Here is a 25,518-nt window from a genome sequence, read left to right on the forward strand (position 1 = left end):
CTACTATTTTTTCCAGCAACATTCAGAAGATATAACCCTTGATCTGTGAAAACTTTTCTCCTGTATTTTGTATTGGCTTTGCAGTACGTGGTTTTTTATTCTGTTTTATTGTCTTCTACCAAGTAAGACAGGAAAGAGTTTTAGAATTACAAAGCATCATGAATAGTATTGTTCTGTTTCCTCTAAATAGTGAGACTCGTTTGATACCAAATACAGATTTTTTTGTTCCATATCATCTTGAGCTTCTAAACCCATCCCTTCCAAGAGAAAAAAAAAAAAAAAACAAACCCAAAACCCAAACAATCTTCACAGTGAATAGTTGGTTGTACATTGTGGAAGAAGGGACTGTATTAGTATTAGTCAGTTTTGCTACTCATCTAGTATTGAAGCAGTAATTTGCTCCTGTACTAATGCAAACTGCTTGTCACCATAATGCTACATCCCCCTCATCCCTTTGCTATATATACACTCATTTGTTTTTTTTTTTTTCAACTTACTTAAAGGCAGAAAGCAGAACTTTGTTCCTCAGGAAGTAAAAAAGAAGAAAGTGAATTTGTTATTCAGCAGAACAGAAGCGTCTCTATGGAATGAATGTGCATCTCTAGAAAAAAACATTGTCTACTACTCTTCCTGCTTACCAGTGTCTCAATATCGGCCACTAAAAGCTTTAGGGTCAATTTAAAAGAACAGTAATAATTGGAAATGCAGATTACTGCATAAACAATGTGCTCATGCAGTGCTGTGTCTAATTTGTGCAGGGAATTAGTGTAATTGCCAGTGCAAGCTGGGTAATTGGGTGTGGAAACGATGACCATGATTTCTGCATCCGCACAAGCTTCAGTTGTGCTTTATTTACCTAGTGGCCTTTTCCAAATTAGCTCATCCTTTGGTGCAGATGAACTTGGTGGGTTGGATCACTCTTCCCTGTGGCAGTGTGCAGTTTCACAGATCTAAGGATAGTGAGCACACTGGGTCTGGAAAAGTCAACTGAATATCAGAGTTTTATCCTAAACAGTCAGTGCTGTTTACCAGGAGTTGTTCTACCCCCTCCTGAGTTTTTGCACACATCCTCACAATTGAGAGAAAGGGGGTTTTTTTTGAGTAACCCCAGCTCGTGTAACTTCTCATCTTGTGAAAGATGTTGGAATTTAAATGACAGAATCACAGAATATCGTGAGTTGGAAGGGTCCCACAAGGATCCCATTAAGTCCAACTCATGGCCCTGCACAGGACCATGCCCAGGAGTCACGCCCTGTCCCTGAGAGTCTTGTCCAGACACTTCTGGAGCTCTGTCACGGTGGTGCTGTGACCGCTGCCTAGCTTCCCTCTGGGGTAAAAACATTGTCCTAATGTCCAGCCTAAACCTCTCCTGACACAACTCCCTTCTTATTCCCTCAGGTCCTGTCACTGTCACCACAGAGCAGGGATTGGTGTTTACTCTTTCTCTTCCCCTCACCAGGAAGTTGTAACTGCAGTGAGGTCTTCCCTCTGTCTCCTCTCCTCCAGGCTGAACAGACCAGATGCTCCTCACACAACTTCCCCTCAAGGCCCTTCACCGTCTTTGTTGCCCTCCTTTGTCCGCTCAGATGTTTCCCATTGAACAAAGATGAGCACAGACATCAGTGTATTGCAGCTCTTACCTGTCAGCTCTCACAGGAGCTGATCCTCTGGGGAGCACAGCAATGGTTTGGATGGGCTCTGGGGGTGAGTGCTGGGGGGTTTCTGGGTGCACCTCTACAGATTTGCTTGAGACAACCTAAAATAAAAAATCAGCATCAGGCTTCTGCTCGTGCCATCCTGTGTTTCAGTGCTGCTGCATCCAGCTGGGCTGAGCTGTGCTTTGTGCAGCTGATGGCAAAGATTGCATTCACGTTGTGCCTGCCTCTCTGCTAGGTGTAGAGTTTCTTCTCACTCTACTGGTTTGACACGAGCAATCACTTTGCTTTCTGCATATAGAGTGAGGAGGAAATAGGAAAAGCTGTGAGGAAACAACAATAAAAACCTCTTTAGCTCTGTCTCTGACTACAGGTTGTTTGCCTTTTCCTAGCAAGATGGGTGTTGGTGAACCAGAATTGCTGCCTTTTCATTTGTTTATTTTCCAGCAAAATCTTCTGGTTCATTTTGTGCTGATATTTGCAGCACCTTTTCAAATTTAACGTGGAAGTAACACTAAGTAACATATTTTTTCTGTGTAGGACATTAAAGCCAGAGGACCCAAGTTTTTTTTCTTTGGGAAACAATGTGCCATTTTTATTTTTCAGCTTGGTTTTGCTTTAATCATCTTCTAAAATGCTTAACATTCTTTTTCCTATTGAAGAAGAAACTGGCTTAAAAAGAATAAGACAGTTTTTATGGAAAGATTTTACTGGTTTAATGACATGTCAGTGAGTTTCAACTGAGTAGTCTTTAATCTTTAGATGCATTTGTACAGTGATAAACCCTTTTAAAATGATAGGAAGCTCATTACTCAGAACTGAATTTCGTTTTTTGTTATCACAACTAAATCTGTAGAGCTGATACCTTTTCACACTGGTTGTAACTTATCCCATTAAAAAGAGAAGCCACTGTCTGGTAGTGCTGTGTTTTGGTATTACATCTTCACTGTTGAAGGAAAATCATAATGCAGCTTGTAGGGTCATGGAACTTTTTCCAGATGAAAGGTGTATATGCTTTCCTTTCAATAGTTTCTAATTTTTTAAACAAAAATGGGAAAGCAAGTTTTTTCTATTTCATAGAACTGCATATAAGCCCCTCCTGTAGCATCAGGTATGTCTTTAGTACTGCAGATGTTGCAAGGCAGGTGATAAAAGTGAGGGAGCTTTTTCACAGTGAAGGGTAATGTGCAGCATTGCTTACCCAGTCAGCCTCTGCTCTCAGATAGGTGTTTTTTGTGAGCATGGTGCAATATGGTTGTCTTTTTCAAATAAGGAAGTGGCTTTCGTTAGTTTCCCTGACAGGTTTAATTTCACTAAGTTCAGTACTAACAGAATTTATTTGTTTCAGTTTGGGGGATAATCAAATGTATTCATGAAACTGCAGTAGAAAAAGGATAATGGAAAGCCCTTGGAGAGGTGAACTTCCTGCAGCTTGTAAAGTTCTTTTTCATGGCTCCTGAGCTTACTGGGGGCAAGAGCTGCAGCCTTTGCTTATATCTTTTTTTTTTATTTATTTATTATTATTTGGTTTTCCCAGCTGTGTTTGTTTCCTAGTGAGGCAAACCCTTCATTGAAGGAAGTTAGAGGCAATAATACCTCATGTTTTTCTGCTTTCCAGTGGCTGAAGAGCTGGTCCTTGGAGTGCACTATTCTCATTGTAAGAATTCCTGAGAATGTCTTGTCTTCCCTGAATGGTATCCCCCAACTGATAGAAATTACTGGTGTTCCACTGGAAACACATTGAGTGATACCAGGTTATTTCTTCCCTCTTTAGTCTTTCTGGGGAATATAATCTGCTAGTGGTGCTTATGGTGTGGCACTGAGCTACTTGATTAATGGCAGACAATGGGGTAAAGGCTAGTAATCTACTTTCTTTACTGATCTGAATGGAACAAGCAGCTGAGGATAAAGGTGGTAGGTGAAATTATGAGAATATTTTTCTTACATAAGGCCTATTTATTCAGTTGCTTGTGTGGCTTAAAGAAATATTGTTCTCCTTGAGGACAGGTGTTGAGCAAGAAGAAGAGATGGTGGGGAAGAAATGGTATGTGCTCCCCTGGAGGCACATGAGTCAAACGTAAAATGTAAGTCTAAGGGAATGATATATAAAGCTTCATTTCATACCAGTGTTGATAAATGGCTGACTGTAAGTGTTAAGACAAATTTGTATGGGTCAGTGAACTGGTGACAGGGCTGAAAGTTTCCTTTAGAAATAATTCTGGGAGGAGTCTCTGCTACAGAAAATGAATCCATGCTATTACTCTTGTGTGTTTTGAGGGTAAGGGCATGCAGGTGAGATAGATACGGAAGCAATGTCCAGCTTTGGGGCAAAATTCAGATCTTTAAAACCCTTCTTCATGGAGGGCAAGAGCAGATTGGTTTGCTGTTGGAGGAAGCTGAGTAGGGCTGAGTGAAAAGATCTGATACCAAAATTTGGGTAGGCAGTGCTGAAAAAGGAAAAATGTACAAGTGAGAGGGGTGCTTATTTTGCTGCAGGTTTTCACTCAGGACTAAAATGGGTTTTTTTTTAGGAAAGGAGTACCTGAGAGTAGAAATACAATTTTCAAGCTTTTGCGTGCTTCTGAAATTAAGTCTCTATGCCAATGCTCTCCAGTGCTCCCAGATTATCTGTGACTTGCCAGAGCTTCAAGTGTTTAAATCCCTTGTTAGACTTTTAGGAATCACTCTTGCCTGTAGAGTTTGGGGGTCAGTACTTCTGTATCTATAGGACATTATTTGTGTAATGTTAACAAGCTGCAGAAAAATACCCAGAAATCATGAAACCCCAAGTTTATAGTCTGAAAGGTTTTTATTAGAGTCTGAATTTCTGAGAAGAACTCAACATATGTTTCCTTCAGCTTTCACTTTTGCACTGATACAGCTGATGAAAGAATACATTTCTCTGCAGTGTGTTGAGAGGAATGGGCCATTTTTCTGGGCTACACACTTCAGGCAGGGTGGTTAGTTTTGTTGGCAAGCACTAATAGAAATTTTTCTTAAGTTATAGGAATTTTGAAAATGACTGTCAATACATTGCTTTTCATTTTTTTATCAAGCTTAAATAAGGGGTACATGGCAAAACCATCAGGGAGATTGGGGGTGTGTGGGGGTGAGTCCTGGGGTTAACATGATTGATACCCAATAAAGAAATCATCCTTGCTCCCATGTGTTGGTATACTTTTGTTTAACGTAAGAGAGTTTTGGGTTTTTTTAGATATGAAAGGTATCATTCCCTCACTAGAGGAAATGACCAAACCAGTGCTGTTTTCTTACAATGTGTGATGTCTAAAGGACATCTGCTTCCACAGGATGATTTTAATCATCACTGTTGAACGTGGATGACAGCACTGGTCAGATGTTATTAAAAATGTTCAGTGGTTTGGGTGTTGCAGTTTAGGTAATGGGCTTCTACCCAGTAGCCTTTTGTCCTTTGTTTTTTGCCCTGTGCTGAGAGAGGAAATCAGAAATTGACTTGGCTCTTTCACTCCCAAAACACCATGAAAATCCCAAATTTAGGTAGTTTATATAGAGAAAAATAATAATATCTTGTCTTACATCTCACTTGAGAGTGAGTGAGGAGGAGGAGAAAAAGATGAAGTTCACCAGTCACTTGGGCTGTAAAGCCTTGAGGATACAGGCAGAAGGCATCTTAGGTTTTTTTATCCTTCTGAGAATAGGATCTTAGTGTGGGTTAAGATTTTTGTGTGTTGGCTTGTAATAAGCTATGACTTTCCCCTCCTTTTGAGGTAGCTTCTATAATAAAATGTGCCAGGGGAAAGAGGAGATGTGAGGTGCAAGTTACTGTCCTGCCCCCTGGCTTTAAAAGATGAACCCTCTGCAGCAGACAGACATGTGCCTTTCTTTTTATTTTATAAGCAGGAGGCAGTGAACATGCTTAAAAACCATAGCAAAGGAAATATAAGACTCATGTCTGAAGGGGAGGGAAAGAGGTAGAGAGCAATAAAAGACTTTCTAAAGAACAAAAGCCTTGATTCTAGTTGTTTTGTTTTTTGTTTTTTTTAAGATTGAGGTAGCTATCATTTTGGCCACACTGTTGCCAGATGTGTTGTCTTGTATGTTATGAATAATATGGCCAATTACAAGATGGAATAATTAACTTCTGGTGGACATACTTTGTCATGATAGCTGCAATTTCAGTTTTTCTGTGGGAATGTGCAGCTTGAAGGTTTGTGTGATCTCCTTTCTGAAGAAGTTTGCATCAGTGCTGCAGGTCAGTAGACATTCTCAGTTTCTCAAAGTCTTTTGCCAAAACAAATTCCTTGGGGATCCTAGGTGGGAATGCAGCAACAGATGGGTGCAGCTTTCCAAGGTGCAAACCCCTACACTGTTGTTATATTAATGCTTGTGCTTGTTACTAGTCCTGCCCTGGCTTGCTGTCAGAGTTGATGACACCCATGGGAGCTGTTTCATCTTTAAACTGGTGGCTGTAAATTGGATGGGTGTGGTGTGAAGAAAAGAAACAACCTGTATTCATATTTTGATGACAGGGTTTTATGTGTCTGGTTGGTTTGTTTGTTTTTATCCCCCAAAAGAACTGGGGGAATCTTAACTTTGTATGTATCTTCATTTAACAGGTTGTTTCGACTAAATCCTCTTCGATAAAATGCAAGTTTTCATTCTGACAGAATCAACCTGTGTTACAGGATATAGAGCCCCAGTGAGAATAGACCTTTAACAGCAGTTTATATCCCAAGGCTGAAATGTGCACTTTATGTCTCTTATGATCCCTGGGTGCCTGTTATGGGATTACTTACATCTTACCATCCTAAGTTTCTTTCCGTAAACAAATGGAAATCTTTGAGTCTGAGGTTCAAGGAACACACTCAGATGAAGCATGGTTTAACAGCTCCTTGGGGAGAAAGAGATGAGGTGGGAAAGTGAAGAACTGATGATCAGGTAACTATTTAAATTTCCCACCTTGAATTATTGACAGCATGTGACATTACAGCTTTACAAACTACTGTCTATAAACAGCTTGGAAAATATGACCTTTGCCTTATACTTGGTCTCAAGATGCCTTCTAGCTTCATATAAACAGCTGCTGATGGCATATTTTGTTGCAGCTGGAGTGGGTGGAAGAATGCAAGGAACTGAGGAACTTTTCTTGTCTAATCAGGCATATATTATAATTTGTCAAATGACAAAATGTACTCTGTGATGGTTGAAATTTCTCTTGTTTGAGACTGGGCTCGCTCCTCTGGAGTTTTGGAGTGATCTAATTTTCAGTAATAAAGACATCTAATTAGTTAAGGTTAGTTGTCCTTACCTTCTGCCCTGTCTCTTTCTAGTGCAAGGAGACACTAGAAAGCCCTGTGGTACTCTAATTCCTCCTATTTCCTGGCCTGTGGAGACCAGTGAGTCCAAGCTGAATGGATGATTTGTCCTACTTGTTCATGGCAAACCAAGTGCACTAAATTCTTGCTTTGTGTTGTTCATGTGATTAACACACAAAGTAAGTATTGTGCTGAATTTGGCCTTGAGATTTTTGCTGATTTGGGAGAAGCTGAGAACACAAGGACTTGATTTTTTTATCTTCTCTTCTTATCACTTTTTAGGACTAACAAGTCACCAAATTAGTGTTGGCAGACAGAGAGCTCATAAGGCACTTTCTGAATCTTAGGCCTGAGCCAAATTAATTTCTAATTTAACTCCATTAATATAGGGTTGCCATAAGATGAGACCTACCCAGTTTGTCAATGGAGTGATGCATTTCATTATAATTTGTTAGTGTATGATGCATAGGGAATCTCACAGAGAGTGGTTTTGGATTGAACAGATGTTTGGAAGAATAGATGTCCCCAGTGCAGCAAAAGACTGTGCAGAATAAAAATTATCTCTACACCAGACTTGTTTGTTTCCTCAGTTTCTGCAAAACATACCTTGTATCTTTTAACATAGTGTTGTTCATCACTGACTGAAGATCAGTCCATGTTCCCGTCTGTGTGGATGCAAAATCCAGTAGGATTTCAAGGAGAACAGAAAATTTTGGCTCATGTCCTTTTAGAGCTAGACAAGGTAGAAGCTGTGACTTAACAGAGCAGGTCAGGACATTGTGAAGCCACCTCTTCCTCGGATAGAGGACAGGGAATAATGATTTCAAGAGTGAAGATCAAGAGGCTTATCAGGATAAGTATTCCTACCCTGCCTCCTTTACCAGCTCTCCTGAACTCTGCATGCTGGATGTTTGTAATAGAACAAACTTACATCACAGAGCTCTTGTAAGGAGTGATCAATTAATGTTTTCAGGGCACTTTTGGGACCTAAAAACAAAAGGCACCTTTTGGTCTTAAGTTTCACTACCCCTGCTGCCCTAGGCTGGAAGTTTTACCTTAAAGATCCAATTTCTTCCCTGGAGTGGGAGGGAAGCAGTCTATTATTCAAGGATATCATTCTTATCTCTGTTGTAGTTGCCTTGTGGCCATGCAACATCACTCAATAATACTGTCAAGTATTATCTTTTGCTTGTGCCAGAGTGCTAAACAGTGATTTATTGCTTGAATGCACATTGCTTTCATGAAAGTGATTTGTTGAAACAATAGTAAAGTGCTAAATAAATTATTCATTGCATGCTAATTTTTCACTTTTATATTCTGTAGTGAGCTCCAGAATAAATAATCTGGTTGTTGTATAAATGCCAAATTTTTGACTGTGTGTATCTCCCACCCCCAATCTTTCCCCCAGGATGTGGTTCTTTTCTCAAGGATGAGTATCTTCAGCCTTTCTCACCTTTGTCACCTTTGTTTTCCTCTTCATGCTTTCTTCAGGTAGAGTTGGGTGAATTATGTTCAAGTAGAGGCTTTGATTACTGGTTTGGGAGAAAAAAACTGTGTTTGGAGTTCATGGACATTTCTAAATCCTTTAGGAACTTCTGGGTCTTAACCAGAAAGGCACCACTATAAATAGAGCTTACAGAGTAGGATCCTAGTGACTGACTGGCATGTTTTCATAAGTCTTTTCTTGCATATTCCCTCTTTTTTCTGAGTGTGATGTGCTGCTGTCTTTCAGCTGCCACTGACTATGCTGCAAGTCCTAGTTTGCACATGAGATCAGGTGTCTGAGAAACTCCTCAGAAGCAAGTTTTTACTTGTAGATCTGTTGGCTTTCCAAGCTTCCTTCAGAAAAGGTTTGTCAGTACTTGAAATCTCTGTCCCTTGGCAAAGCCCAGAGCCTCTGGAATGTTTCTGAGTGTTTCAATAGCAAGCCAGGAGCAGGCCAGGCACAGAACAGCAAAGTGCTTTTCTCCACTTGACCCTTCCACCCTTTCTGGGTGTCCACTCCAAATCACTGGCAGTGGCTGCATGTTTAAGCACAAGCTGCTGGCTGGCAGTGAATATAATGGGATGTAAGAGAAGAATTTTCTTTCCAAGTAGTTTAGGGCTTTTCCCTCCTCTGGTCTTAATTCTGAAATAATCCCCTCAAGGCCTATGTGGGTATTCAGTGAAATGAATAAACAGAAGACTACATTTCCCTCTTGAAACATGCACAGAGCTCTCTTGCTAATGGCTTTTAAGCATCAATTCAATTATAGTGTGTAATCAATTCTCTCTATACCAGCTTTTGTCTTCTGAAATGAAACCCTGTCTCTTTCATAATTATTTGCCTTTGTATTAAAACATTTCAAGATGACAGGATGTCTATTCCATTGTTTTTGTCCTCCTTCCCATCTTTTCTGCCTGAATTCTGCCACTGGAAGAAATTTAGTTGCTACATTTTCTTAGAAACCTGAGTATCTCTGGCTTTTTTTTTGTTTCACACAATAGTTTACTCACTAGATTTTCCTTTTGCTCCTTTTAATTTAGTGGGTTTGTGTTTGGTTCTTTGGTTTAGTTAATCATGTTTGGAGCTGCTCAGAAATATTTCCGTGAGGCAGATTCTTACTGAATGAAAGAGGAACTAGTGAAAAGGGATTTCAATGTGGAAGAAAAGGACTCAGAGCAGGGAATTAATTCTGCTTTATAAGTTGTATGTCCGCATGTCAGTGGCCAAGGTGTTTTTCTGGAATGTGATAGGTCTATGTTTGGGTCCTTTTCAAAGCCAGGAAAAGCAGTAACTCAGTGTCTTGACCTTTGGGCTTTAGCTATTGCAGTTTCCTTCTCTCTGCTTTGGTGGTAGTATTTTAAATTCTTCACAGACTGTAACAAATTTCTGTTTCATCCTGATGACAAGCATGAAGACCGAGGCTGTCTTTAAAAGGTTTGAGGGAGACTGATGCTACATTTTGCCACTCTTTATAATAATCTGTGTTGCTGTCTACTCTAAAAGTTGTCACCATGCCAGGGACCCCTGTAAAATGAGTATAATAGAAACTGCCATACATCTTTCTTGATTGAATTATACAAGATTAAGAGAGGAAATAGTGGTATCTGTCTTTGGCAGACACTGAATTTCTGGCCTACAGGTGGTTTTTACAGGTGCCAAAAATAAGAATAACTATAACAAATTTGTATAGGTTCATGAGTTCTAAAGCTAGCTGTGATAGCTATAAGAACAAAAGAATTTGCCATATTCTCTCTTTAAATGTGGCTAAAATTGTATACCTGGGAAAACTTGCACAAACATTGCTACATACAGTTTTATTTAATTTGCCTCAGTGCACAGTTTTTTTTCCCCCTCAACTTCTGTCTCCCCTTGAGCTTTTAGCAAATTTTCAGTATCCACAAAATGCAGTGGGAAGGAACTTCCCTACTCATATGCAAAATATTTTTAACCTCCTGGTCTTGCTTGGTCCTGTATACTGAAAAGTAGTGAATAATAAATTAAGTACACTTGTGACTTTACAGGTGTCTTTCATATCTCCTTTGTGTGTTTCTTGGATTGATATTTGGTGTAATTTCTCACTAAAAAAGGGTCATTCCACAACTTTGAGCATCCTTGATTGCTCTCTCTGATCCTTTTATTATTAGGCACAATAGTCACAATAGTTTCTGGATCAGGAAGAGTGTAATCTGCTGATTTAGTGAAGTTATTAAAGGGAAGAGCCAGTCTCTACATGGACAATTCTAAATGCTTTATCTCTAAGCTTCTATCTCTTGTGCCACAGGTGGGATAGGGGGCAATATCAGGCCTTTTTTCTGTTCATTGATGGATGCAGAAAAATGAAGGCATTTTACCTTATGTGTTCTTTGTAAAAGAGATTAGTGAAATGGAGGGTTGGTAGTTTAGCTGTATAACTGTGTGGTTGTCCTGCTCTGCCGTTGCACCCCTGTTGATCTGCAGTCCATGTAGAAAGCAAATCACAAAATCTTCATGACTCCACAGTTCCTGCTAGAGTACTTGGTACAGTCCCTGATACTGCTGGCTGGTATAAAATTGCTAAAAATAATATGAAGAACAAGATTTGTATAAGTAATTTGCCCCAAATAATGAGTTCTCTCAAATTTGTCTTTTTTTATTATTATTATTATTCATGAGCAGCCTGTAAAATTCTCAGTTGTGAATTATTCAGGCTTATTTGTGAATTTATTTGGAAACATTTTCTCACATAGCTGTCTCACTGAACAGTTCATTGAGAATATTCCTGTGCTCTCGTTGTGCTCCCCCTCATTTACAGTCCCAGGGTTCTGGGTGCTATTAAGAAAGTAGAGATGAAGAAGGGTAAAGATAGATGCCCAATTATTTGCAGTTTTTGAATGTGCAGACTCTTAAACATGACAGCCTGAGAATAATGGTTTATTGACTCATAATGCATAGAAAAAGCTTCAAGTCCTTTAGTTTTCCTGCTCAATTATAGCAGGCCAGCAAGCTCGTGAAAACTTAATTTAGTGCTTCTTTGTTATTGACTTACGTTCCTGTTAAGTAGGCAGGCGATGGAAGGGATCTCTAGAGTTTAATAAGGGATTCATGGATCACTGCACTTTGAGGTGTACTTAAACTGTCTTGATTGTGCCTGGATATTTGTTTCTCTCTTCCCAATTAGAAGGCAGCCTGACTGTTTCATCAGGAGAGTCTTCCAAATATAGTTACACCATTAAATCTAGCTACCATTTTTTACATAGCTGTATGTAAAACATTACAGTACTTTATTAACATATTAATTACATTGCAGGCTGCCTGTCTCTGAGTGAGGCAGTGCCTGTGACTAAACTTTTTCAGCTGTTTGCAGCAGAGCAGCCCAACTGCAGATGGGGTGTGTTGAGTTCCAGCAGCTCTGCATGTGTTGCATGCTCCTTGCATGAGTGGAAAGCATCACAGGACAAGACTGTGGCAGCTGCTCTTTCCTCAAGCTGTGGCACATCCTGAAGATCAGCTCTTAGTGCAAAGTGTGGAGCTGGCATGTGACTGACAGTAGATGCTTTCTGCTATGTTACTAGTTCTGAGACAGAAGCAAAGGTGGAGTTCATGAAGACCCATCTCATTTCTCTTATGGTGGAAATCAGTATGCTCCCAAGGCATAGAAGACAGCAGCTTAAGATGTTAAAATTCATGATTCTGGATAAGGAGTCAGGACAGAATAGTGTCCTGAAGGTTTTCCTTGGGTTGCGAGGGTGGTGGGGTGCAGGGGTGCAGGGGAACTTTCTCTTTTTTTTTTTTCTTTTTTTTTTTTTTTCTTCTGGGATTTCAGTGGTCAGAAGATGTCTGATCACCACATCAACAGTCCTTACAAGAAACTGATTCAGAAAGCTGCTGTAAGTGGATAGAAATCAAATACTAGAAATATTTTATCAAATATGCCACATCCAAATGATTTCCACAAAATGTTGATGAGCAGTCTTTGCACAACTCATGCTGAGAGCTGATGGTGTTCAAGAAAGCAGACTAATAAGTACATGTTTTTTAGTGCTGTGGTTTATCCCAGGACAGCTGCAGCCTTGACTGAAATGCATGCAAAAAAACCATGTAAAGCATGAAAATATGAGATCATTAAGGCAGAGGTTCAGTTCTGGTTTTCCCTTTATAAGCAAAGTCTATTGTGGTTTGAAATCAGCATTTGAATCCTGTAGGATTCAAGGTCCCCATAGGGGCCATCTTTCTGGCACAGGGTTAGTTCAGTCTACAGGTAACATTGCAAAATTCAGGGCCTAAGAAGCTACAGTGAACACCTTTAGAAATTTCAGCGTGGTGTTCTGCTTGAAAAAAAATTTATCACTACAAAGCCATGAAAGTGTTGGTTATGAATTTAGACCCTGTTGTGCTGTGAATGGTGAAAAGCACTGAGAGGACAGTGATGGAGATGGGATCCCCAGAGGATGGTGATGAGAATAACTCTGATAAAATGTACTGAAGATCAGAGCTCTGTTGGTATAAGTAAACTTTAATTGGATTATCACAGACCATGTTGTATGTGGGTCTTAATCAAACCTCAAACACAGTGATTGTTGTAGTCCCTGTCCTTGTTTAGCTGAGTTTGAATGGCACGGACATCTTTTGACACAGTACTCATGTAGCATTCCCAGGAATAAATTTGCCATGGTCAGTGAGTACTGGGAAGTGTTACAGCTGCCTGGCTCAGTGTGCTGAGAGCTCCTCAGTGCTGGTTTCTGTGGCAGCATTGGCTGATTTGCTCTGAGGACACGCATCATGACCCCAGATGAGTTACAGTGGCACAAATTGCAACCTGGTGCTTCCTTCCCAGTGAGTTATGAACCTGATCAGTAGCAGAGTGAAGACTTCCACTACTTTTCTGGCCAGCTAGTTCAGCACGCTTTGGTGAGAGAAATATTTTTTTTGCCGAGGGGGAAAACCATTTAATTACATTTGGAACTTGTGCTGCGGTAAAGGACAAGCTCTGACCCGTATCCTGAGGGAGCCTTGCTAGAAGTATTTACAGAGTACTTGTAAACAGGGTCAAGACAAAGATGTAAGCCTGTTGTAAACCTGGGGCAGAAGTGCAAGGAAGGGTACGGTGAGACACCATGGATCACTTGGTCATAAGCCAAAGTAGGTCTGGGAAAAATTTAGCCATGTTCACCCTAGAATTTCTTTTGTGATAGCAAAGATCCTCCTAGGACCTAATCTAGCAAGTTCACAGAGCAGGCTCTTCTGCCCAACCACTGATTTATGTTTTGAAACCTACAGGTGGTCCTTCACATCTCATTTTTAAAACGAGTTACAGGTCAGGATCGATTAACAAAATACGGGTTTTTTTAAAAAAAATGTTCTTATGGTTTGAAGAAAAACATGATGGTGTCCAAGGTGTGAATGCCTTGTCCTTCCCAGAGTAGCCACTGAGAACTGATTTCCTTTGGGAGGCGGTAAGCCAGATTTTGTCAGTCTGTTTTCCCAGGTGTCTGTTTCTTGCACTTTGTGTGACTAACTAAACCCACTTTTAGTGTTCTATCTCTTGGTAGGTGCACTCACTTTGGGATATGGTAAACCCAGGATCAGATCTTTTGCTCTGAGCTGTCAGTGCAGAAGTGATCAAGTTTTGTTTCTCTTTCCCACCTGCTGTGGCAGAATAATCCACTTCAAGTGCTGATCCTAATGAATAACAGACTTTCTGAAGCGTTGTATTTCTATGCAAGAGGAAGGGTTATCTGTATTCACAGCAGAGCTGGAATAAGACTGGATTTTTAGTTCCTTTTAATTGTATTTTTTTTTCCTTCTGGCTCTTGTTAGCTTGCATTGTAAGTGGTAAAAAAGGGAGAAAACCACACAGTCCCAGAAAGCAAAAACAAAGCAAGAAATGAAAAGGCGAGACACTATTTTTGTTTCATTACTGTGCTTCTTCAGAGCCCCTATTCTGACATTTAGAACAACATAATATGCATGTCTCTGTTCATTAGGTTCCTCAGTACTGCAGTGACAGCCACAGAGGGTGGGAAAAAAACTGAAAAGAAACAATCTTAAACATGAACTAACCTTTGCAGGCTAAATAACAAAGAAATGAGAACAGCAAAGAAGAAAAATTGCTTCTGAAAAAGTAAATATATCCAAAATCATGGCCTTGCATAGGTTAGTCCAGTATCATTACAAAGGGGAAAAATGAATAGTGACCTCTAGGGCAGACATAACTACTACTCTGACCAATTACTTGTTTGTTTTGTACATATATGTTTGGGCAGATCTATTATTGGTATTTGAACCACAGTAAATGACACAAGGAGACTCCTGAAACCACAGATAATCTTAAAGACATTTAGAAGCCGATACAGATTCTGAAAAATTAAAAGCTTCTAATAGGTAGAGCCCTTATGTATGGTACCTATTCAAAGGATAATAGTTCCTGCAGGAAGCGGAGATATCCAAGCTGTTAATCCAGAAACCGGTGCACGTGTCTGCCACAGCGTGGTGTCAAATACAAATCTTGGGAATGTTAAATGCTAAGATTTTATCCTAAATTTACTAGGCAGTCAGGATATAGCAGTATTGCTTAGGGTTCTTGATGTAGCTAGTGAGTAGCTGACATGCACGTTGGGATGGGTCCAGGGATGCCTCTGCAGAAGGATTGTTAGAACTATACCAGAAAGAATTGTGATGGAGTGCAGCTGGCTTGCTTCCCCCATCAGTTCCAAGACAGCTACAGAGCTTTAAGATTGTGTGGGTTTTACTGAAATTTATCGAGGAAGAAAAAAGAACAAAAGAGACATTGCAACCCTCTGGAGGGGAAATTTTTTGATTTGTCCTATTGGCGCTTTTAATTTTTTTTCCCCATGTAATATTCTTTTTGGGATGTCAATTACAATTTTTCTCCCCTCAAATGATGAGATTAAAATTCTCAATGGAGTTTTCCTTCATGGCTGTTTTAAGTTTTGTAAATTTTCATCACATGGGAAAAATAAAAATCTGAGTATTTTATGAAAAAATAATTCTCAGTCTATTTAGCACCAGTAATTACACACTCCTGAACTTAGTATTCCATAAAAGTAGCCTGATTCTAGTTCTGGGATTTTACAGTTTCTTGATTCCTGTATGATCTTCCCCAAGAGTACATCAGCCAGTGGCAAGGAAGAGGGAGAAAATCACACTGCTTTTCCTGCTTATTCTTCCCAATTTCTGTGCCTGCTTATTTCAGGTCTGCTTCTAAAACTGCCAGATGCAAAAATACTAACTGGGGGAAACATTCATTAGTCATTTACATCTCTGGTGCCTCTGGCAAGCAGAGCAGGAGAGGGGCAAGAGGAGAAAACAGGGCTTGGAAAGAGATAGAAGGAAATGTGAGGCTGCTTTGCAGGTCCCAGGGAGGCTCAAAGGCAGGGTATGTGCAACTCCCCCATGATGTCTGCAAGCAGGAGTGGAGTTCACTGCTGCCTTTCACTGGGGTGGTATTCAGAAAGCTTTTATGTGCGCATCCCATCTCCTTCCTTGGTCTTCCCCCGCTGATTTTTATTCACTTGCTAAGTAGGGATTTGCAGACCTGTGCAGAGGGTGCTGTGAGGGGTGGCAGTGGCACAGCTCTGTTTCTGGAGCAGACAGCTGCCCTGCTGTCATTGATGAGCCTTCCTGGGGGGGTGGAGGTTGAAGCAGGGATTTACAAAGCCCTGACTGGCATTAGCCTTGGCAGAGAATGTGTGCCCACCCTGGCTCTGGCTTCTGCCTTGGCTGGGGCTTCCCACCTTGGCTCCCTCTTCAAAGAGGGACCTGCCAGGAGAGAGGGAAGCTCCTCCCTGCCAGCGCTGGGGTTTGGGGGAGCAGAGGGGATGTCCGGGTGCCCTGCGGAGCAGAGGGGGATCGTGGCTGTCGCGTGAGTTACCTGTGAGCTGCACATGCCTTGGGTTCATGCAGATAGGAAGGGCTTTGGGCAGTCTTTCTCCAAGCTGGGAAGGATTTAGGAGTTGTGCTGTAGAAAGAGATGTCTTGTCAGAGGTGTGTTCTCTGCCCCCTCTACTCTTTCTGCTGTCTCATGTGTTGAGGTATTGGAAGGAGATAATTACTCGTATGGCTGTTTCAGGGCAATCGGTTTGTCAGAGGTAGATGAGCTTTTGGCTTTGGAAAAGGCAGTCTGTTCTTCCCCTTGTGGCAATTCCTGTGCCATGCTGGTGCCAGCTGGCTTTTTTCAACAGGAATTGAGCTGAGGGCCACTGAACTTCCTACAGGGCTTTGCTGCTTGGCCAAATTGGTTGAAGTTGGCGATTTTATCAAGGGACCAGGGGATTGTGTTTCTGTGAGCCTCATTTCTGAGGAACCCAGGCTGAAAATAATAAGAGGTATATAGATCAGAGGTTTTTGTCAGGTAAGAGTTGAGTCTCTAATTTACTGCAGTTTTAATGGGATAGGGAGGAGGATAAGATATACAGCGACCTGGCAGGGAGTAATGCAAAATAAATTAGTAGCAACTGTAATGTTCTGGTAGTTTGTCCCAAATGTAGATCTTGTTAAAGAAGCCCATCATGTTGAAAGCCAGAAATAAGTTTTTATAGACACTAACAAAAGAGCAGGCTGAAATCCTTAGTTGCAAATTCTTTTTGTTAAAATTGCTTTCTTCCCCCTGGTAAGATAATTTTATTCCAGAAGTGCCTGTTTTGGCAGGAGGGAAAAGCTGTTTATCAAAAGAGCTAATGAAAGTCATAAACTTGGAAACACTTCCATTCTGACTAAACCGAAAACTTTTCAGTGAAGTTATAGAAACATTGGTTACTAGAGACATGTGGAGGTCCACAGTTCGACCACTGTTACTCAAAGCAATGTTATCACCAGTTGTAGATCAGGTCAGCCATGACTTTGTCTAGCCAGGTGTTAAAACACTCCAAGGATGGAGGCTATACAGATATTCTGGGTAGTCTGTCCAGGGATTAACTCTTATCCTTACTGAGATTCTTCCTGATGTCCAGCCTGAGTCTCCCAAGTCAAAACTGGTGATCATGTGCTTGTGTCAAATCATCTGCTGCAACCAGAAAGTGTTTGACTGGAGACAGGTCTGTGGGTTATCTGTGCAACACAGCTGTGAAAAGGATCAGCAGCTTCAGTGTCTGTGAAACAGAGCAGAAAATAGTATTTCTACTGCATACAAGATCTCGTCTTGTATTGTGAAACTCTGTCTAGATCTGAACTCATTCTCACTGCACTCTGCCTCCTGGGGTTAAGGGAAGACCCTGTTGGAGATGTCAGGCAAAGGAGCTGAACAAAAAAGGTCTAAAAATGGGCTCAATATGTATATCTGTAAATTCTTTCCATGTCAGTTTAGGCAAATGCTTTTAACAATTCATTCAATTATGTTAAGCACCCATTAAAGGAATCCTAAGCCCTCCCCGGGGTCATTTCAGTTCTGTGAGATTGTAATTGTTTGAGACTAACCATGATTTCTTCTTTTGCCTTTAGGTGATTCTAATTCTGACAAAGCTGTATGACTACAACCTGGGAAGCATCACAGAGAGCTCTCTTTGGAGGTATGCAGATAAATTGAGTTAATAATTACCACCTTACTTAAATAGGAAAAGCCTGATACAATTCTTTTATTTAATTTAATTGGATTCCTTTAAAAGTGCTGGAAGGTTTCTAGCTAAACCCTCTCTCACTCCTGTTACTTTATACTCAAGGACAAAAAGGCTGAAGTCTGATTGTCTTGTTTCAGCTAGATAAGGTACTTCTTAGATATTCAATCTTTTGATTTCCCCTTTCCCATCTTATTCAAATTGAAATCAACCAGTTGGTTTACTTTTGGGAGAACTGAACAGCCCAAAGTCCTTGTTTGTAATGAAGGATCTCGTGGCTGTCTGCCCAAATGATCCTTATGAAAAACCAGTGCTGCTGAGACTGGGGGAATACCTATGAGTGAGTATTCTACGTCTCTTGATTAGAACTGATGGGATTAGTACTAGATAATTGATTTCCACTTGTGAGAACTTGACTGCTGGACCAATTTATAGGGAATGTTTTGATACTTCCATGATTTAAAAGCATATCATGCACTATGTGAACCAAAGGAAAGAGCTGGGCCGTGAACAAATTCTTAAGGTAGTTATTTGGATTCAATGTGAGCAGATGGTGCCTGTATTTGTTTCTCTGAAAAATTAATCTGAGAGGTATTTCCTCTTTCATGTGTCCCTAGTATTACTTTCATGAGCTGAAAGGGAGGTTTTCTTGTGGTTTCATCTGTGAAGCTTCGGTGGGGAGTTTAGGAGTTTTGTATTCAGGTTACTGATGAAGGTAGATAGGTTACTGGCAGGATAGAAGAAAATTTTGGGTATTTAAAACTAAAACTTCGTGTTAGAATGAACTTGTTTAATACACTTGTATAGGAAAGGAGTTTTCTAAGGGAGAATTTTGGGTCAGAAGTAGAACAAATAAACTTTTTGCTCAGAAGCTGAGCAGGTTTTAATGGAATGACAGAGGAGGGTTTTTTGTACATTCTGAACTTGGGCTGCTGCTTCACCCACTGGCCTGAAAAAATAAACTAAACAGACTAAAACCTAAAGAAACACAGAACTTCTAGGATTAATTCTGAGCAGTAACAGAAATAGTCAAAAGCATTTTGTGGAGTTGAATAAATGGGTTTTCATCCCACTCTGGGAGGTTATTCAATATTTTAATTTCATGCACCTTGCTGCCATGACTTTCTGTTCCTTTGTCTTTACTATGGTGTGTGCACACATGAAGGGTCTTTCAGGATTGTGGCTTTGGCAACGTTTTTCTACGTGGAGTTTGTGCTGGTTGTTGTTGAAGGGATGGCATTTCAGCATGCATAGGCACTCCTTCCCCATTGCTGAGACAGTGCTCAAGATCTGCTTATGTGATGCAGGATTGTGTTGAGATTCTCTTTTCTGACTGAAACTGGGACAGCCACATCAGAGTGGAAAGCACACTTCCTGATGAGATGTATGAATGCAGCACAAAATTGTGCTGATGACCTTACTCTCTCTTCTGTTTCTGGTTTCTGTGTAGCATTCCAAAATGACATAAATTTTTGCCTGGATTAAGAAGGCAGGGACTGTGTGGATGTCACTGGAGGGTGTAACAAATAGCTGGGACCTTAGCAGTGTAGCAGTCCTACAGTGAGTGCAGGACACTTTTCCTGATGTCAGTCCTAATGCCAGAATGTGATTAACAACATAAAAATAGCATGATTGTTTCCTCTAATCTGGAATCCTGTTACCAAAAACTGTCTGATAAAAAGTAAAAATCTGAGTATTTTATGAAAAATAATTCTCAGTCTATTTAGCACCAGTAATAACACACTCCTGATCTTAGTATTCCATAAAGTTAGCCTGATTCTGATTCTGGGATTTTACGGTTTCTTGATTCCTGTATGATCTTCCCCAAGAGTACATCAGCCAGTGGCAAGGAAGAGGGAGAAAATCACACTGCTTTTCCTGCTTATTCTTCCCAATTTCTGTGCCTGCTTATTTCAGGTCTGCTTCTAAAACTGCCAGATGCAAAAATACTAACTGGGGGAAACATCCATTAGTCATTTACATCTCTGGTACCTCTGGCAAGCAGAGCAGGAGAGGGGCAAGAGGAGAAAACAGGGCTTGGAAAGAGAGAGAAGGAAATGTGAGGCTGCTTTGCAGGTCCCAGGGAGGCTCAAAGGCAGGGTATGTGCAACTCCCCCATGATGTCTGCAAGCAGGCTGGCATCGAGACCATATGGAAATGATTATCATATCTGAGACTTCTTTCTAGTATTATGCTAGCATTCATTCTTACGGTTTAAATTACCCTCAGCCTTCAATGTAAGATGTATGTGGAGCTGAATAATTTTCTTTTTGCTTTAGTATATACCAGAAGATTAATATTTCATGAGCTGACCATCTCAATATCTTTTGAAGTGTGCTAAAATTTTTACTATCTGTGACATCTTAGAACCAGGAATTCAATGAATTATTTGAGGAACCACTTGTCTTGCTTTGAACCCCTCAGCTTCACTTGGAACCTGTCACTTACCAGGACTTGATTACATTTGTATGGCCAACCATCTAGAATCCCTGGCAAGTGCTTTGAGCTGGGAAATGCTGGAGAACCAGAATCAACTCACTTGTCTTTGCAGTGCTCCATTATTTGTGGTTGCCCCTTAAGTGCTCATGGCTGCTCTGGAAGCTGCCAGTGCACTTCCTTGGATTTTCCTCTATCCTGTTACCTTAAGTAAGCCTGTGCTGGTTACACTGTGCTGTGTCCTGAGTCTGGTTCTGCTGTTCCATTCCCCTTGCCATACAGCCATGCCTTCAGGTCACTGATAAATATGCCTGTAGAGATTCCAGGACAACTTCTCTGTTCTTAATGTGATAGAAAGAAATGGTGAGGTGGGTATATCCTATTATTCTATGCACCTGAAAGAGGTTATTAGCTGTTGCTGCTCCTGGCTGCTTAAGTGACATGTTAATTTAAATCTCCCTGCTTGTTTGGGAAGGATAGAACAAAAATAGGTTTAAGAGAAGGAGTGAAACATATCTTGTAATTTATTTCATGCCTCTGGGTTTCATGCTGGGGAAAGAAGACATCTCATGTCTGGTTTGCTTTCTGATATCAGGAGTTCTGTTTCTGAAGGATGGAGGGGAAAGGTAGTTCTGCAGGTACCCACAACTGAAAAGAAATCTGTCTTGAATACCTGGCAGTGAAATACCCCTTCTGCTTTCTGTGCTAAGTGAACTCTCAAAAGGTTGATAAGTGATGAGGGGCACGTCACTGACACGAGTCATTTATGCAGTAGCTGCTTATAAGCACATCTGTCATTCCAAAATGTATTTGGGTGATTTAAGCAGTCTTACTGATGGGACTGTAACCACCTATAGCCCAACTATACCACTGCCTACAGGATATGAATCTGTCCTCTTTATAAACACATTACTTCCTGCTGGGGTTACATTTCTTTATTTCTCAGCCAGTTTAACTGTAGCTGGCTGCAACACTAACAGATAGAGAATATCCTTCTGAAACTACAGATGAATTAAAAGAGCTCAGGTGACGGACATGAAGGGATGAAATACAGTAAGAGAAAAGAGACAGGGAGAATCTGTATAATCTTCTAGATTGTTGAGGCTCTGTGTACTGACCTTTGGATGGCAGGTGAGCTGCTGCTTCTGTACATGGTAAATGAAATTGTGCATCAGGCTGGGCTTGACTTTAATTATGCTGTTATCCTCTCAACAGATTTTTTTCTACAGTTTTGTTTAAGAAGTTTTTATTTACTTTTTGTTATTCTCTTTTATGGCAGAGAAAGAAAGTGGAGGAGGAAAGATTATCTGTCACTGAGCAATTAACTGAGTGTATTGGATTTATTTCTCTTCAACCTCTAGATATCTCTCAGATCAAAAAGAGGATTAAGCTGTGAGAGTTAGGAGATGTTTTTTACCACTGAAGTAAGATAAGCTTACATTTCAAATAAATAAAAATGTCAGAATAGTGTGCACAGTATCCATGAGCTGTAGACAGCTGTGGGAGGACTGATCTTTTCCTGTTTGTGTAAACATGGTGCTCTGGAAAGATGTGCATGAGTGACACTTTCCCTCAGGACCTTGAGAGGTTGTCAAGCCATGAGTGCTGCCATTCACCTCTTTGCCTTCTTACTGCTCTGTATTTTGTCAGAAATGAGTCATTTCCTGGAACTTTGTATAAAAATAGCAGTAGTTAAACTTTCCTTTTCAGCCAGAAATTAGGAAGATGTAGAGTTTGCTTAGTGAGAGTGTATTTTAAATCATAATATGTTGCTGTGCTATTTCTGGAACCTATTGATGATAATCTTGACACTCCAACATTTTGCCTGAACTCTGAACTCCCCAGTTCAGGAGTGATTATAATTCCCAACCTGCTCTTCATTTCTTCTAGTTTATGCATTAAGGAGGCTTCAGCATATGTGCCATAAAGAAATCTCAAGGATGCTGAAAATCTCATGTAGATCTGGATTTAATTTTCCATATGTAAAGCGGGGGTTGTTTATAGTTGCCTTTTTTTTTTTCATTCTTGGAAAGCTAAAGATGGATCTGTTTCTGGCTCTCTTTCTAACTTTTACATGTCCTTTTTATTTAACCTTGAGCTGCTGTTTTAACCCTTCCATTAGTTTACTTACCCATTCCTTCCACTGCCACCACTGCACATCATGCTGCAACTCTGCCTTGTCAAGAAGGGAATTTGGGTTGTAATCCAGAGAAGAGTCAGAGTTGACCCCAGCCCTGTGGCTGTAAATACTACAGGCGTTTTGAAGCCTCCCATGTTGATGTTTCTGCATGCAGTTTCCTGGCTCCTTACCCTCTCTGCAGATCAGAGCTGTAGCCACCCGGAACTGTCTGTGTGTTTGTAGAGATTTTCTTCTCTGGACTAGAGAGTTTTTGCAACAGGAGACTTGAAAGTTTGTATATGCTTACTTCCTTTAAGGGGAATTTCTAGGTTGTGTCTGTTACTGTATTCATCATTCTCCTGGACCTTTTATGCAGGTTCTTTACTTCTGTTTTGCAGATTGACTGTTTTCAACACATTTATCTTCTACAAAGATACAGTAAGCCACACTAATAAGGTCATAATGTGTGGCTTAGTGACACAGTGTGCTCTGCAACAGCAGATTAGGGTCTTTTAGCTGAAGTAGGAGGTAAGAGAAGCAAATCTATATGAGAGGAACAGAAAAAGAAAGGGGAAGAAAAGTCTCATTAAGCACATTCTAGCCAGCAGTTTTGTGGGAGAAAGGAACTTGAAAAGGACTATTTGAAAGGCTTTTATCTATAAATACAGTGTCCCAGTTGCTCAGTGTAAGTCACTTTTCTTAAGTGAATATCAGAGCTTGATAAATGCTGCTACATTCTCCCATGAGCCTTTAGTGAAATTGTAACAATGACATTTCCTTCTGTCTTCGGGTTTAATCCTTTTTTTCATTTTTTCCCCTGCTAACGTAGGAACCACTTGCTGGTGTGTATATGGATGCTGGTGGGTGTCTGGGAGAGGGAAGAATGGGTTTGCACACTCAGCTGTTCATGTAGGAAGCAGTATCTTTTTATGGTTTGATCACAGTGGGAGATCTGCTTGCTCTGCAAGTGGGTGTAGAACATAGATTTTTATGCCCTGTGTGTGGGGACACTCTGTTAAGCCATCAGGACCCCTAGGGACCTAACAGTTTCTATAGTGATCAATTTTTGTACCTAAGAGGGCTCATTTTACCCTGATGACTATCAGTAATAAAAACTTCTGGCACAGTCAACTCTTCTACTTGGCCGCCAAAGTTTCCTTGGATGTTCTTTTTGTTACCAAAACAAGCTCCAATGAAGTTGAAGGGTGTGGAGGGGCAACTATCAACCAATCAAAAAAAAGTGCACCCAAAACCGCCCCCAAATTACCTGCCTAGGAAACAACCCGCAGCAGATGCTTAGTTTAGCAGGAAACTTAAGTTTTATTGAATTTGACCAGTTTTACAGTCCCTAAACAATAAGGGATAGTAAAGCCATTGCAATTTGTGGCATATAATGTGTGTTTGTCTGATCAATCTCATGTAAGTTCTGCCTTCACTTACCTTGAAGTCATACTCTGATATTATGAAGGATCAGATTCAGCTGAGGATTTAGTGATGTGCTTCTCACTCCCTATGAAGATAAAATATTTAGCACTAATGATGATGTAAATTTATTAAGCCTATTAAAAATGTGTTCTCTGCTGCAGTCAGTCATGAAATGTAGAAGTGTTATCAAGTAAATCAGAAGGAATCCAAATCCATTTTCTGCATGAAAGAAACATGTAAATCAAGATAATGAATATTAATGCTGACATATATTAGCAATATACTGTAAATAACAAATGCACCATGTTTATGCCACTTTAAAGGCTTACAGTGTTTCAACGTACTTTGTCATTCTTACTCTGTAAATTAGATGATGAACTTCCATATCTGTTTCCTAGGCTGTACGTGTTTGCTCAAATGATGTTGGTAAAACATAACAGAAATATCTCTGGTTCTGGTCCACAGGGTTCATCCATCTGCTGTGGCTGTGTAATAACTGCAGACAAGCTAGACTGGAGCTGATGTCTAGGGGGAAAGACAAACCACACAGTACTTACCAGTTCATAAACAGAAAGTAAAACACCCTTTGTGTTCTGATATTTCCATTCCTGTCATATTTATGCAGTCATTTTGCAGAGCTAGGTAAAAATGTACTCATCTCTTTAGATGGCTATATCCACTACTAATCACCGAAAGGAAAGAGTGTATTTGGGGCTGAGCTCAGGTCAACAGGGAGGTACTTCAGTTGAAAGCATTATACTAGCTTGAGATCTAAACTCTTAAGGTTTTCAGATCCAGGTCCCAAATCTGCACGTCAGGAACTATCCAGTCAACACTTGTTGTTACTGCAGAAAGAGCCAGGCATATGCCATTAGGTCTTTCTTGGAGGACTTAGTGAAGCACCTGGAAAAGATGTACTATAAAAATGTATATTTAAATATGTATCAATGATATGTTTGTGCAGCATAAACTAACAGCCATTTACACTGAAACACAGGGCTTACTTGGAGCTATCCTTTTTATTTTCTGATTTCTCTAACCTACCAAATAGTAATTGGTCAAAATGGAAAAGGACAAATAAAGCTCACAATTAATCAAATGTGCCTTCAATAATGATAGAAAACCTGGCTTTTGAGTGTGATCCAGGCAGTAGTTCCTGTGCCAGTGGCTGCTGTGTGTGTGGAGTGGGGTGTGTGTGTAAAGTGGGACATCAAGGCATGAGCTGTTCAGTAGGAAGGCACAGAGTCCTGCAGGAAGGCTGAAGCTACTGGGTGGGACTCAGAACTGTGTGGACAGAATTGTTGGTGAATATTGTGCAGGTCACTGGACCAGCTAGGGCAAGGAAGGGTCATTTTGCCCTTGCCATTAGGATGTACCATTGAGGGATTCTGTGTGCTCAGCACTGTGAAAGTTTGTGCTTGTGTGACAGAACAACCTGAGAGATACTTGATTCCTGGTGAGCAAGGAATTAATTTGCAGCTCGAGTTCCCCTTACGCAGGAGGAAGCATGGGGGGATTCAGGAACTTTTGTCTCCTGGCTGGCAGCTTCCTGCTG

At 40.5% G+C, this 25,518-nt stretch overlaps 1 protein-coding gene across 1 annotated transcript in view; it reads left to right on the forward strand.

Annotated features, from left to right (window-relative positions):
- Positions 1-25,518, forward strand: part of SORCS1 (sortilin related VPS10 domain containing receptor 1) — a 258,601-nt gene that overhangs the window by 64,413 nt on the left and 168,670 nt on the right. Inside the window, exon 2 of the mRNA XM_062496860.1 lies at positions 17,871-17,938. Within this exon, the coding sequence (XP_062352844.1) occupies positions 17,871-17,938 (68 nt within the window). The remainder of the gene's footprint in view (positions 1-17,870; positions 17,939-25,518) is intronic.

The sequence above is a fragment of the Cinclus cinclus genome, chromosome 7 (genome assembly GCF_963662255.1).
Source record: "Cinclus cinclus chromosome 7, bCinCin1.1, whole genome shotgun sequence".
NCBI lineage: Eukaryota > Metazoa > Chordata > Aves > Passeriformes > Cinclidae > Cinclus > Cinclus cinclus.